Source organism: Melanerpes formicivorus, unplaced genomic scaffold (genome assembly GCF_026170545.1).
Source record: "Melanerpes formicivorus ecotype bairdi unplaced genomic scaffold, bMelFor1.0.p_v2 SCAF_87, whole genome shotgun sequence".
Lineage (NCBI taxonomy): Eukaryota > Metazoa > Chordata > Aves > Piciformes > Picidae > Melanerpes > Melanerpes formicivorus.
The window spans coordinates 204,488-220,033 of NW_027142439.1; the positions used below are offsets into that span (position 1 = coordinate 204,488).

The 15,546-nt window shown below is 52.7% G+C and overlaps 1 protein-coding gene across 3 annotated transcripts in view; it reads right to left on the bottom strand.

Moving 5' to 3' along the window:
- THSD1 (thrombospondin type 1 domain containing 1) overlaps positions 1-15,546 on the bottom strand; it is a 38,188-nt gene that overhangs the window by 7,782 nt on the left and 14,860 nt on the right. For 2 of the 3 annotated variants that reach the window (XM_068165233.1, XM_068165234.1), the window contains exons 3-4: positions 12,729-13,694; positions 2,813-2,971 (exon numbers count right to left, since the gene is read on the bottom strand). In XM_068165233.1, the coding sequence (XP_068021334.1) occupies positions 2,813-2,971; positions 12,729-13,694 (1,125 nt within the window). The remainder of the gene's footprint in view (positions 1-2,812; positions 2,972-12,728; positions 13,695-15,546) is intronic. The other variant, XM_068165235.1, reaches the window with a different exon arrangement.

Below are 15,546 nucleotides of genomic sequence, written 5' to 3' on the forward strand. Positions count from 1 at the left end.
AATGACAGCAAACACAGTGATGCTGGAGAGCAGCCTCCCTGCTTCAGAAACATGTGGAGAGCTGGGAGGTGAGGGGGAAACGACACCCCCAGCCTGAGATCAGACAGCAGATGAACACTGTGAGATCACAGTGCCAAGCCACTTCTCCAGCAACCTCAGATTCAAAGAGGTGACACCATGGAGGAGAGTCTATGAAGGAAGCTGCCTGACATGGGAGCAGGATCAGAAAGCAGGTAGCTCCTCCAGCTGATCCCACAGCAATGGGTACAGATGCAGGGGTCCCATGCATCCAGGTTTTCTATCTATAAACCCTCTTTAATAACCCAGAGACCCTGCTGGAATCAGAGGACTATGCAGACCTGCCGAGTGCTGCCTGGCAGTAACTGCAACCAGACTGCCACAGGCAGTGCATGGTGTAGGCAGAGGACAGCTGACCTCTCCAGAAACCTTAGGGAGTTGTGCCTCTGAGGAGCACCAGATGGTCCTGAGCACGTAAAGCAAGGTGCACAGCCCCGTCGTGTGTCCAGCACATGCTCCCCTGCAGGGAGCTCTGTGCATCAGGTCTGCCCCCGGAGCTCCGGAGGAGCGGGCTGAAACTCGGAGCCAGGGCAAAGGCTGTGCGTGTGGGACCCCCCCAGCGGCTAACAAGAGACACAAAACAGCAGAGCTCAGCATCAGCTTCACGATCACAGAAACACTCAGCTTGGAAGAGACCCTCAGCATCACCAAGTCCAACCATTGACCCTACTCTGCAAGGGTCACCCCTAAACCATAGCCCCAAGCACCACATCCAAACCACCTTGAAACACATCCAGGGCTGGGGACTCCAAAAATCACCCAGCTGCCCCACTGTGGCATCGCTGCCCACAGCAGCCTGACAGAGCTAGAGACAGAGGAGACAGCCAGCCCGAGAGCAGGGCATTAGAACGTGTCCAGAGCAGGGCCAGGAGGAGGAGCAGAGGGCTGGAGCACCTCTCCTGTGAGCACAGACTGAAGGAGTTGGGGCTGTTCAGTCTGCAGAAGAGAAGGCTCCCAGGTGACCTCATTGTGGCCTTCCAGGATCTGCAGGGGGCTACAGGAAGGCTGGGGAGGGACTGCTCAGGATCTCAGGGAGTGCTAGGACTAGGGGGAATGGAATGAAGCTGGAGGTGGGGAGATTGAGGCTGGAGGGGAGGAGGAAGTTCTTCCCCATGAGAGTGGTGAAACCCTGGAATGGGTTGTCCAGGGAGGTGGTTGGGGCCCTGTCCCTGGAGGTGTTTAAGCCCAGGCTGGCTGAGGCTGTGGCCAGGCTGATCTAGTGTGGGGTGTCCCTGCCCATGGCAGGGGGTTGGGACAGGATGATCCTTGTGGTCCCTTCCACCCCTGACTGATGCTATGAGACTATGATTAGCTTTAAGGTGGGCCCCTAACTATCTGACTTGCTCCTCCCTGCTCACAGCCACAGCTTCACAAAACAAGCACATGCCCAGGGCCAGCACTTCCCAGCCACTGCCCACATCAGACAGCTGAACAACAAGCTGTGCAGACACCCTGGGTGCTGCAGGAGCACGACAAAGTGCAGCACCTGCCTGATGGAATGTCATTTTTAATACCTTCCCTTCAGCCAACCTTTTAGTCACCACTAACACACTTCTTACCATACCTTTCACTCCTGCCTGTGTGCTTCCAAGGCATCCATTCAGCAAACCCCTTGAAGCCAGCTCAAGCCAGCAGCTCCAGGACGAAAGAAGCTCTGCTCTCTCCCTGCTCCAGCTACTCTTCCTCCCTCTCTGCTACCCTTCCCTTTTCAGTGGCACAAGCACTGCCGTGCTCATGTGACAAAGAGCTTCCTCACATCCCCATTTCAGCTCTCCACACTCCACTTTTGCCAGCACAGGGAAGTTCATGGAACCAGACAAATCAGAGGGCAAGGCATTGCTCATCTTTTGCTAGCTTAAATTACCTGTTCAATTACAGCCTGAGAGTCTAGAAGCCTGCACAGCCCCTGGGCACCTTTCCTTCCCCAGCCCTGCTCCATGTGACAGCTGTGGGACAGGAAGGCATTGGAAGATCACAATCAGCCAGTTTCTGAGCAGATGGACTTCCAGGCCCCCTTGGCATCAGCATCCTCCTTTTCAGAAGCATGAGTTTTGCATGTCCTGAGCACCATCACTCTGTTCTGCCCCTCACCACCGGCTGCAAGCACCAGACTGCAGTGCTGCTACAGCCTTGTCCAGCCTCCCAGGGGCCATGTGGCTGCTGTAACTGCCTTCCACCCTACAGGAGGCTCAAGCCTCCTATATCTGCACTGACTTCCCACACTCCAGAAGCAGCCAGCCTGCCCTGTCACTGGCCAACGGCAGTGACAGGCTGGAGCAAGGTGTCATCTCTCACTGCCACCTCAAGAACTTCACAGAATGAGAAGCCCTGCATGATCCCAGCCCTGCTGATCCCAACCCCCTCGTGACACAATTTCACTTTTCAGTAGGTTGCCACTGTCTGGAGTCTCTGCCCTTTGGCAGGGAACACATCCTGCCAGCCACAAAACCTCCCTTTCAGCCCTTCTCCACTCCCTGGCCATGCTGGAGACTTTAGACCCTTTCCATGACATGACAGGAATCTTCCCAAGCGCTGGAGCTCCGGGTGTCCCCCAGACACGTGCAGGCTTGCATGCAACTCCATCAGTCACAAGAGTGGGACACCCCCTCCCCCCATCAGTGTGACCGGCGGAGAGACGGGATGCTTCCCTGTCACAAAGCCCCTCTGCTGAGAGGCCCTTTGCTCTGGCCGGGACGGAGGGACGAGCAGGGGAGAGGAGGGCAGCGCTACGTACACCAGCACTCCTCCAGCGAGCAGAGGGAGGTCTCGCTCGGCGGTCCGGCGCAGCCCGCCTTCGCCGGCGGGGAGGAGAGGCACTCTCGGAAGCGCTCCCGGACGCCGTCCCCGCAGGTGACGCTGCAGGGGCTCCAGGGCTGCCACGGGCTCCAGGTTTCTGCAAACACACAACTCACAGCCGTGAGGAACACGTCTGCCTTTTAGAAACACCCCCATGTGCCTCCCCTCATTTCACAAACCCCAGCGGCACAAACAGCGACACCGAAGGAGCAAGCGGCGCCCAGGGCCCTGCGCTTGTTCCCACCAGAAACCCGGGCAGCATCCCCACTTTTCCCCTTCCTCTTCCACTCCAGTGCCAGCCAGCCACAGAGAGGTTGGTTGAGTGAGGCTGGCAGGATCTGCCTGGCACGGCAGCAAGTGGAAATGAATCCCCAGCTCTCTGGAATGGGTGCATAATTCCTGCATGAAGCCCATTCCTGCCTGAGGGATCGTGCTTTATAGCAGGGCAACTGCACCGACTGAAGTGTGGTTACCCCTGAGTTATATGGCTGTGAGAGGGAGCCAAGCCACAAGGCCCAATGAAACAGCAATATTGTTTTCTCTCCTCATTATTTCCTCAGCACACAGACATGTCATTGACTCTTTCATTTGATTGCTTACAGGTCCCTCTTGCTGGACTGCTCATGCTTAGGCAATTAACTCCAGAGCAAATCCTCTGAGCTCACCTATCGAAGTGGAGGCAGGATCAGTTTCTAATGCTACCTCAAACAGCAGAATGAAATCCCTCTTTTGTTTAGACAACATCCTTATCCAGGGTTCAACACCCAGACTGGCCAGCAGTGAGAGCTCAGAGGGAGGAAGGCTGTTCCTGCCCGTGTCGGCCAGCTGTGGCTCTGCAGCAGGAACACAGCTCCAAGTTCCTAATGGAAGCACAACTCCAGGTGCAATCCCAAAGGACCAAAGCCCTGGGGACCCTCCTGTAGGTCAGTTGACTTGGTGGCCCAGTTTTGCAGTCTGCCAGGAAGAAGAACAACTCCATTGCAGCACTCACAGATGGAGTGGAAAATCAGGGGGGAGGGAAAAAAAGAAGGCAAAAATGATTAGGTTGGTTAAAATTTGCTCTTTTCAACGATTTGCAGTGGTGCTGCTGCCCACAGAGGTCATTCACTTGCTTACATGGCTGCTTTGCTGCTGGCCTGCCCCTGAGCTCCTGAGCAGCTTGTGATGTCAAGGACCAGCCAGGGCTGCATGACTGTGCTTCCTCACTACAGGAGGGACATGAGCTGCTGCAGCATCTCCAGAGAAGGACAACAAAGCTGGGGAAGGGCCTGGAGAGCAAGACTTATGAATGATCAGCTGAAGGATCTGGGACTGCTTAGTGTGCAGGAGAAGAGGCTGAGGGGAGACCTCACTGCTCTCTACAGCTGCCTGAAAGGAGGTTGGAGTAGTGAAGAGGGGGTTGGTCTCTTCTGCCAAGTAACTAGTGATAGGATGAAATGAAATGGCCTCAAGTTGTGTCAGGGGGGGGTTAGGTCAGCTGTTGGGGAAAATTCCTTTACTGAAAGAGCAGCCAAGCATCAGAACAGGCTGCCCAGGGAGGTGGTGGAGTCACTGTCCCTGGAGGTGGTGCTGGAGATGTGTGGTTAGGCCACACCTCGAGTCCTGTGTCCACTTCTGGGCCCCTCAGTTTAGGAAGGAGGTTGACTTGCTGGAAGGTGTCCAGAGAAGGGCAACAAAGCTGGGGAGGGGTTTGGAGCACAGCCCTGTGAGGAGAGGCTGAGGGAGCTGGGGTTGCTTAGCCTGGAGAGGAGGAGGCTCAGGGGTGACCTTATTGCTCTCTGCAACTCCCTGAAGGGAGGTTGCAGCCAGGTTGGTCTCTTGTCCCAGGCAACCAGCACCAGAACAAGAGGACACAGTCTCAGGCTGCACCAGAGGAGGTTTAGGCTGGAGGTTAGGAAGAAGTTCTACACAGAGAGAGTGATTGCCCATTGGAATGGGCTGCCTGGGGAGGTGGTGGAGTCACCAGCCCTGGAGGTGTTCAGGAGGAGACTTGATGGGGTGCTTGGTGCCATGGGTTAGTTGATTAGGTGGTGTTGGATGATAGGTTGGACACAGTGATCTTGAAGGTCTCTTCCAACCTGGTCTGGTCTGGTCTGGTCTGGTCTATTCTATTCTATTCTATTCTATTCTATTCTATTCTATTCTATTCTATTCTATTTCTATTCTACTCTACTCTACTCTACTCTACTCTACTCTACTCTACTCTATTCAACATGTAGACATGGCTTTTAAGGGGGCATGGTGGTGTTGGGCTGACCACTGGACTTGATGATCTTGGAGGTCTTTCCCCAGCACTGATTCTCTGGCTCTGTCCTGTGCCTGGAGCTGGCTTTCTCGTGCGGTGTTACACTGGCCACAGGCTGAGACTTGACAACGTCTGCAGCAAAAAGGAAGAGAGCTGTGCCTAACACATGGGAGATTCTAAGTGCTTTGGATCCTGGCCTATGATTTGCTGGAGAGCAGGCCAGCATGAGCAGCAGGAGCGTGAGCAGCAGGAGCGTGAGCAGCAGGAGCGTGAGCAGCCCCAGCAGCGCTGCCCTGCTGCAGGCAGGCGGATGGCTGCGCTGCGGGACGGGGCCCTGGGCCAGCCCGGCCTGCCGAGCGTGGGCACGTACCCACACGTCTGTGCCTGCACGCCTGAGTGCATCTGTCTTGCCCAATCCAGAGCAGAGGTGGGCATGGTGGGACACCTTGGTGCTCTGGCTGTGAGCCCACAAAGCACCAAGTGACCTCTGTGCCTCTTTTGCACTGGCTCAAGCACAGTCTTGTGATGCCTGAGATCACAGAATCGCAGCAGCAGGCAGGCTGGACAAGCCCCGCAGGATCACCAAGTCAACTGATGACCCTGCTCCACCAGGCTCAGCCCTGCACCACGTTCCCAAGCACCACACCCAAATGACCTTTAAGCACATCCAGGGTTGGTGACTCCACCACCTCCCTGGGCAGCACACTCCAGGGCCTGACCACTCTTGCTGGGAGAAGTTTTTCCCTCGTGTCCAGTCTAACCCTACCCAGTGGCAGCTTGAGGCCATTCCCTCTTGCTCTATCCCTGATCCCTTTATTAGAATAAACCTTTATTAGAATAAACCAAACCAGGTTGGAAGAGACCTTCAAGATCATCGTGTCCAACCCATCAACCAATCCAACCCACCCAAACAGCTAACCCATGGCACCAAGCACCCCATCAAGTCTCCTCCTGAACACCTCCAGTGATGGTGACTCCACCACCTTCCCGGGCAACCCATTCCATAGTGCAATCACTCTTTCTGTATAGAACTCCTTCCTAAATAGAACTTCTTCCTAACTTCCCCTGTGAGAAGAGGCCAGCACCAGCCTCTCTACAAGCTCCTTTCAGATCCCAGGCTGTGCTTCACTTTATGTCCTTTGTGCACCTCTCTGCTTTCCCCCTTCTGTTTCTGGAGCTGGAGGTCTGCTACAGCAGAGGTGAGGAGCCCAGCGAGAGGCTCGAGCTTTCGCATCCCTTCAAGTGCAGCCAGGCTCAAGTGTTGCAGCCAGGCTCAAGTGTTGCAGCCAGGCTCAAGTGTTGCAGCCAGGCTCAAGTGTTGCAGCCAGGCTCAAGTGTTGCAGCCATGCAGTCTGGTAGAGTGTTAAAACAAGGCTAGATGACATGTGGTGTCGGGAAGAAAGAGAGGCAGAGGATGCCAAGGAGGAGATGAACTGAGAAAATGCCCTGGGGTCAGGAGTCCCTCAAAGGTACAGACCCTGAAGGGCTGCAAAATCCCCTCAGCTGGTGAGCAGCTCTCTTGCTAAGGGCAGCAAGAGAAAGCAACCATAATCAATAGCCAGCCAAGGCCTTCAAGGGCTGACTGATCTCTCCTCCAAAAGCCTCCACAGAATCACTGTATCTGGGGATCTCATGACACTTCTCCTCCCATCAGTGTCACACAGGACTCCAGCAGTGTCGCTCACCACTGGCAGAGGTAGGTGGGCTAGCTGGAGGAGCAGCTACCTCCTCGTAAGCTACTTGGTGTGAGCACTGCCTGTGATTTCCAGCATGTGAGCTGGCTCACTTCCCTCTCTCCAAACTCCCTGCTCCTTGCAACTCCTGCTCATGACAGTCAGCTACAGAGCCAGACCCAGACCAGCTCAGGTTGCCTCCAGTGCTAACACTGCTGACAGTGAAGGGTACTTGGCAGCTTCCCGGCGCTGCCTGCAGGCTCCAACGTACAACGGGAGGAGGAATCTTCTTACTCTGGCGTCAAAGCCATGATGTGTCCATCGCTTCAGGGCACTTCTCCCTGCCTTCAGCTTCAGCTGAGGGCACAGAGTTCCTCAGCAAAAACACTTGGCATCCATAGCTTTGGGGCCAGGCATATGTGCCTTAGGCAGCAGGAGAGCAGGAAGTGCTCCAACTCCCAAGACAGACAGATTTAAACTCCTGCAACTTGCTCTGCAACCTCCTGCAATTACCAGAAGGTTAAAGAAGATGAAGCAGATTTTATTCTCCCCCAAGGAAACCAACTGATTAACCTCCATTTAAGACAAACAGATCCAGAGTGCCAGGGGGAAAAGCAGAAGGTATGCACTGCAAAGCAGCTCTAATAAGTGTGAAGTTTTTCACATGCCATTGAGGAATCAATTCTCAACGGGAAGACATCTAACTGAGGAGTTGTTGGAAAGAGCTGACAGTTGGCAGATCTGCCAACAGGAAAGATAAACTCAATTAACTCTGTTAATTGTTGCTCTGCATAAATATCTCCCCCCAAAGCTCTGCCTTCCTGAGGCCCTGATCATGCAGTGCTACCCAACAGCACACCCAGCAAGGGATGGTCCACGGTGTCCTCCCAGCCTGACACACATGAGAGTCCTAAGGCCTTCCACAAGAGCAGTGCCATGGGTTAGCATCACTGTGTGAATGCACTGGGGATGGCAGGGGGTCTGTGGCAGCTGAGATCAGCTCCCAGGTGCTGAGCCTGGGTGTGCACACATGCAGTGGGGTTTGGGTAAGAGCTGGGGAACACCCTTCTCCGCTGCTCTGTGTTTCTCTGCTGCCATGGAAATGAAGTCTGGGTGCACTGAAATGGTGGCCTGCTCCAACAGGTTACTAATTTGGACAACAAAAGGACAAGGATCCCTTTAAAGGAAGCAAATTCAGACTATTTCCCTAAGCAAATGAGAGAGCTTCCCCCACAGAAAGGCATCTCTGCAAAGGCACAGCCTACACTGGGTTGTCTCAGAAGCTAGGAGCTATCCCAGGGAGTCTGAAACACCCAACACAGTGCTGGGAGTGTGGAAGTGAAGAATGCACAGACACAGAAGAGGCAGAGGGGGGACAAACCAGGCCTGGCACACCTGGATCCTGTGCATCTGCCTGGCCCTAAACAAGTGCAAAGAAGCCAGGGACAGACTCAGGTTCCCAGGTTCTCCTACAGACAGCAGGCAGGTCTGATTCACACAGTCTTACTCAGGAAGCAAGCATGATCTCTGCCTGATCCCTTGCTACTCCATTCACTCCTTTCTTCCTTTACTGACCTTTTCTTCCTTCAGAAGGCCTTCCTCTACCTTCCCCTTTGCTGACAAAAGCTGCACTCCTTATGCTCTGCTGCCCTCCCTGTGGCTTTTTTTGATGACAGCGAAAGTCAGGTGAACAAAACTCGTCTGTGCTGTCAGCAAGTACAAGAGGCTTCACTGGGAGTCACACTGAAGCTGAAACTGGTCTCCAGAGTGTAAGCAAGAACTGCAAAGGGAGGTTAGTCAACACTGGAAATACAGGGGCAATATGCCCATTCCTAGGCTGCAGCATTACTTACTAATGTTGTTAGTCTCATCCTGAATGTTCCCAGTGGGAGTCAGGCTGGGACACAGAACATCTTTCTAAGGAGAGCAAAAGCCTTGCTGCTGGAGACACTTAAAACCCAGAGAAGCAGAGTACAGGATGAAGCACTGAAAAGAATGAGCCTGCAATGTGTTTTTTTCCTGGGTAAGCTGATGTCATGAAGTTTCCTACCTTACACATTCAACTAAACCACTCAAACACAGGGGAAAGTCTGGCTGCATGACTCTGAAGTCACCTGTGTGAAACAGTTAACACCCCACTGACATGGATGAAGCTCTTTTTCCACAGGTTCTTCAGCTGGAATGTACAGAAGGCTGCACAAGTGCTGGCTCCCATTTCACAGACCTACTCCCTACCTTTGATAGATATACTCAGTCTCAGCCAGCACAAGGCTGTCTGCAACACCTGCTCTGCAGCTGGCGGCTCAGGCTGGAAGAGATGCTGCCCTGGCACGCTCCATGCCACCAGCAGCCTTCTCCTGCCTACTCCAGACACAAGCAGATTCCCATTCCATAGGAAGTGCTAAACCTGTCCAGAATGAGAAGAGCAAGGCTGAAAATGGTCAGAAATCTAACTGCAGCTTGACCTCTGGAAAATGGGCATGGCACAGTCACCTTCTTTCATTCCATCCTCTGTGGTTTGGCTGAAGGTCACTTGAATGATTTAGGAGCTCTGAACTTTTGCATGAGAGTATCTCTGCCTCAGAATAATAGAGCATGTGCTAAATGAAGTAAGAACTGGCTGGGTGACAGATTTGATATGTAATTGTCAACACAAAACCCTCCCTGAGTGGGAATGCACCTGGAGAGGCTCCAGAGGGATCCCAAGGCTCGGTGCTGTGCCTAGTTGACATGAAAAGAAATGGGAAACCATCACTGAGAAAATGTCACTCCTGTGATGACAAGGAGATCATGCAACTGTATGGAGCAACACAGGCTACTTGCTCAGCCAGGGTGGCTTGGGCACAGCAGGTTACACATCAGCAGCATGCAAAATGCAGAATGGCAGGCTATGCACTGAGAGGTCAGAGCCCAGACCAGATCCAGCCATGGTTACAGGTTAAGAGTGAATTAATGCAACCAGTGGGATGAAAGCAGAGGCAGGGACACAGAGAGTGCAACTGCTCAGGCAGCATCAGTGAGCAGGACATCTGAACACAGCACTCCAGGCTGGTGACTGTCAGCAGGTAAAAAGGGCTGGCTAGAAAAAGGGAAATGGAGCCAAAAAGAGACTGAAAATTAACCAAAGCCTGAAGAAAATGCCTTCCAATTAAAGACTCATTCCCCCAGTTCATTAAAAGAGAACAATGGGATAATCTGGGAAGACTGAGATGATCTGATGTGCAAATGCCTTCCTGGGGGGAAGCCAGTGCATAGGAAACCGCAGTCTCCTCTAGCAGAGAGCAGTGAGGCTGAAGCTAGGGGAGCCTCAGTTCTGCAGCACACAGAGATTCTCTTCAGCAAATAAAACTCAGAGCACAGTATTGAGAGGAATTACCCACAGGGCCTCTGTTCTGTGGTGCCTTCAAAATCAGATGAGATCCCTTTCTGGAGGCTAAGTGGCAGCTGCATGGAGACCAGCTGCATGGAGACCAGCTGCATGGAGACCAGCTGAATGGAGACCAGCTGCATGGAGACCAGCTGTGGGGCTCAGCACCGGAGTAACTGGATGGAAAGCGATAACCCATGCTGCACAGGAGTCCAGACTAGAGAATTCATCACCTCTCTGTGCCTCAAAGAGAGTTCAGGAAGTGCACAGCAGGGTGACTTGAGGAGAGGTGCCTGTTGTGCAGCCCCCCCAGGGCTCAGGCAGCAGGGTGAGGGGGCTCAAGCAGAGGGCTCATGCAGCCGCCGGGGGCGGATGACCAGCGCAGGCAGCGCAGGTTTGCTCCTCCTGCCATGGCTTCAAGCTGATGTGCACGCCCTGCTCTTTTCACATGCTGCCTGCAGGCTTTGAAGTCTTACAGCTACAGGCACACAGTCAGATGTGCTGCAGTCTAATTAATTTCAGGCTGACATTTTATTTACAGCTACACAGTTTGGTTCCCCTTTCATCGGGTCTGGAGAGTTGACACTTCTATCTGGCAGCCGTCGACTCGGCTCCATGCTTCACAGCCATAGCCTGATTCTTTTGACTGCTCTTGGAAGGATGGTGCTACCAGGGAACCCAAGGAAACAAAGCAGACTGCAGGGAGCTATTGCTTAAGGTGGCTCTTCTCAATTAAAACAATCAAATACTGAGCAAAGAAACAGATCTGTGTCATATCCCAGGTATTCACCTGCTGGGGTAATTACCCAGATCGTATCAGTGCAACACACCACACAAGCACACAGACAGAGCTAGAGTCCTCACTTCCCTTTCCCTTCAGAATTATCTTGATTAAGACAATAATATCCTTTCATTTTCAGGTAGACTTTCTTATGCCAAAGGAAGAGAGAGAGTGCCAACAGAGGAGGCAGATGGGAAGGTAAGCTGAGGAGAAGCGACAGACAGTGGCTTTGGCATGTGGTGCAAACAGAGGTCACTTTCAGTACAGAGTGTTAATTAAACAGCTCAGAGTTTCAGAGCTCAGGAAACAGTACAAAGGAAGACCACACGATGCTAGGGACCTCATTAGGCCAGGCTGTGCCTGGACTCTGCAGAGTATGTCCTGCACTCCTGGTCTCCTGCCCTTGCCATTCAGACACCTGCCCATGAAGCACAATGACCTTTCTTTGGGCCTGAGCTCTTGCACTTGGTTTTCAGGGACAGCAGGGTGAGGAGGTGTGGAAAACAGTGTACCTTTCAACCCAAATTCTCTGAAGTGTGCAGATGGGAAAGACTAAGTAATTGCCTGTGGACACAAGCCTGCTCCAAATGAAAGCACTTACTTTTCCATTCCAGGGTGCAGGCAACACAACAAACACAACCCCACTCCCCTTGAGCATGTGCACTCCCTCCTTCACTGTGATTGCCTTCCACAAATAAGGAACAGGAAGATCATTTGGCTCATCTACTTCCTCTGACAGGCTACTGTGACTTGTGGATTCTGCCCAGCCATGGACTGCCACCTCTGAAGCTACAGCTGTATAAAAGGTGGAGCTGCAAGCAGAATGCATAGATATTGCTTCAACAGAGCTGAGGAGTGGGCCCAAGCTCTGTCTTCATTTAACTGTGATCACTTCTCAACCATGATCATCCATACTCCTGGACCTGCCTTTTGCTTCTGCCTTCCAGCATTCTCCCAGACCATGTCCAGTCTTGGCCCACAGGAATACATGGGCAACTGACTGTCCCTAGTTGGCAGTTTGTAGGATTCTAACCTCTCCTGGGGGAAATGTTTAGCTACATGAACGTGACCCATGGTCTGGCAGGTGGTCTCATGAGGCAGACAGTGCATCTGGTCTGGTTTAAGCAGCAGCTTTAAGTCATGAAAGGCTGCTTGAAAAGCCCACAAAATGTCCAAGGGACACAACTGTTGTCTTTTGCTGTAGCCAAATCCTGACACAGCTCAGCAAAACCTGTGTGTGTACCGGGGGGACTCTGAACGCTATGGCAAATGGGGGTCAAGGAAAGCCACCCAGGCAAACATTCAGCCCATGAATCACCTCTGTGAGACACCTGTCTCCCATGTCTGAAAAGCCACTCAATGGCCTGGCTTTCACATACTTAGGTGCAGGTAAACCCATCCTACCTTTAAGTGTCTCCAACAGGCCAGATCTACTGCAGTAGCTTCCTACCTGATTGAGAAGGCCAAGTTCCATTTTCACCCAGACTACACAGACACATCACTCAGAATGCCCTAAATGCTTTTGCTTGGCCCTTAGTGCTAACCTAGCAGAGTTCTAAGCTACCATGGTGACATTTGCTAACCAATGTCTGTGTGTGCCTCCACATGAACAGTCTGCAGCAGCTGGCACCCCTCTGCATTTGAAAATACAACGACTTTGTCTGATGTAAGAGAGCTAAAAAGATGCTCTTCAGTAGGGCTCACCACACTTCAGCCTACTTATCCATTGCCCACATTGGCTGGGGAGAGTGCTGGCTGTGGTTCAAAGAGGACAGCATCAGTACAAACCTATGTTCCTCTGGATCATCACACACTCCTTAACTCTTGCTGGGAAATGGCTTCGGTTTGCCGAATTAAAGAGGTCAAAGCAGTACTTGTTCTTCCCCACATCAAACAAAGTGCAGTTAAACTCTGTCCTGTTGTCTCCTGGGTGAAGAGTGTGCTCATACAGCCAAGTTGGTCTTTGACTAGAAGGCTTGAGAGCCTCTTTGTAGACCACAATCTTGCCACTGACAGAAGTGCACGGCGGAGGAACGACGAAGACCTGCACCAAGGTTTTGCACGTAGCTTCCGGTGCCACAACCAGTCTGTAGCCAAACTTGTGGAGGAGGTCTATGGGTCCTGTGGATGCAATGATGGAATGTGTCTCTAATGATTTCAGCAGCACAGTGATGTAAGTTTCCTGACCAACAGGTGGGCAGTCAAATTCCACCCACTGGGACCTGGAGAGAAGGATTCCTTTTCTGGCTCTAACGCCCAGAGTCTCATCAGAGCTTACTCTGCCGAAGTCATAGAGGGTGCTGGTGAACACCACATCCAGGGACACCACTGTCTGATTCATGGCACACAGCTGCTCATTGGTGAAGAGTCCCACCCGCAGGGAGCTCCCAGGAAGCTGGGCACTCCTGTTCAGGTCGATGTGGAAGACAGGCCATTCCACGTGCAGGCTGGGCAGGCTGCTGCCGCTGCCCTCCGCCGCGCTGCTGTTCGCGCCGGGAGACGCCATGCTGAACAAGAAGTCCCCGGCACTCCTGAAATGGGAACACTCAAACTCTACCCTCCCATGGGACTGGTTTGCTGGAAGCTGCTTTCTTGCAATTATCTTGTTGGTGCTGGCATCCAGCAGCAGCATGGAGAGGTGCTCTGCTGTCACATTACCGCCGCCGTAGTGCTGGTATTCCACGGCTACTGCGCCGCTGCTGAAGGCTACATGACCTGGGTGCTTCAGCAGGAGATACTCCACCTCCCCAAGAACTGAAAGGAGAGCAGCAGCACATCAATACTGAGAAACAAAGAGACACCTGATTGTTTGTCTGCCTTACAGAAGAACACAAAGATTTATGAAGAAGATACATAAAAAGCAGCTCTCAAACTTCTGAAGTGTTATTAGTTCACAAAAACCCAAAGCAGTCTTAGGTGTAGCAATTAACTCTCATCAGCTCTCCTTTGTGCAGGGATGTGGTTTGGGAGCAGTTCAAGGTCCACTGCAGCAACATGTTCAGGAAGGTTAAAAACAAGGTTTAAAAAGAACCCAGAACAACTGAAAAGGTTCACAGCAAGCAGGGGAGATTCTCAGACTGCTCAGCTTCTTTCCCTTGTGGACTATTGAAGTCCACTCACTGCAGCTGGAGATATCATAGTGTCATAGGATCATAGCATCATAGCATCAGTCAGGGGTGGAAGGGACCACAAGGATCAGCCAGTTCCAGCCCCCCTGCCATGGGCAGGGACACCCCACACTACATCAGCCTGGCCAGAGCCTCAGCCAGCCTGGGCTTAAACACCTCCAGGGACAGGGCCCCAACCACCTCCCTGCACAACCCATTCCAGGGCTTCACCACTCTCATGGGGAAGAACTTCCTCCTCACCTCCAGCCTCAATCTCCCCACCTCCAGCTTCATTCCATTCCCCCTAGTCCTAGCACTCCCTGAGATCCTGAGCAGTCCCTCCCCAGCCTTCCTGTAGCCCCCTTCAGATCCTGGAAGGCCACAATGAGGTCACCTGGGAGCCTTCTCTTCTCCAGACTGAACAGCCCCAACTCCTTCAGTCTGTCCTCACAGGAGAGGTGCTCCAGCCCTCTGCTCATCCTCCTGGCCCTGCTCTGGACACCTTCCAGCATCTCCAGATCCCTCTTGTCATAGGGGCTTCAGAACTGGAGGCAGGACTCCAGGTGGGGTCTCCCCAGAGCTGAGCAGAGGGGGAGAATCACCTCCCTTGCCCTGCTGGCCACACTTCTCCTGATGCAGCCCAGGCTCTGGTTGGCTTTGTGGGCTGCAAGTGCACACTGAGAGCTCCTGTTGAGCTTCTCCTCCCCCAGCACCCCCAAGGCTCTCTCTTCAGGGCTGCTTTCCAGCCAGTCCCTGCCCAGCCAATTAATGACAACAACAAAGCCCAACAAAACAGGCAGCCCAACCCCTACAGGACAGTGGCTTCTTCATACAGCTGCATGGAAGAATGCCCCCCAACTTAAACAAAATAGAAGCTCTGCAGGATGCTTCCTGAAGCCTCTTCCCTTGCTCTGACTTATGAATCTTTCATTTTGCTCATTTGCATCGCAGAGACACTTGAGTGAAAGAGCTGAAAATGCCAGTGCTGGTGACTGCAGCACTTTTCTTGTCTCAGATGTGGTGCAACATGTCCAAATGACATCACTACAAATGGCACAGGCTCTTCAAACACACTTCTTGCACGACCATGTTTGTGCATGCTGCCAAATCATCCTGAGACATGCTGGAACTAGTGGGGATAGATGGAATCTGAGGCAGGGACTTGGGAAGCTCACATTTCTGTGCTCAGCTCAGCTCAGCCAGCCTTGCTGTGTGGCTTGAAGCATAAGGATTTCAGACACAGAAAGGGTATCTGAAAAAGGAGAATGGCTTCCACCTATTCCAGATACAGACTGTGCTAGGAGCCACCTTTGTTTGATTGCCTGGGCAGGGCTTCTGAGCCTTGGATGGCAGGTGCAGCAGGAGTCCTCAACTCCAGCCACTCAGCCCTTCCCAGGCAGGGTCAGCTAGCCATACTTTGACTTGTTAGATCTGGTACCCATGGCTCGAGATTACCTCAAAGGAAGCTTTGCTGGAAAAGCTCTGCAACTGCCAAGGCA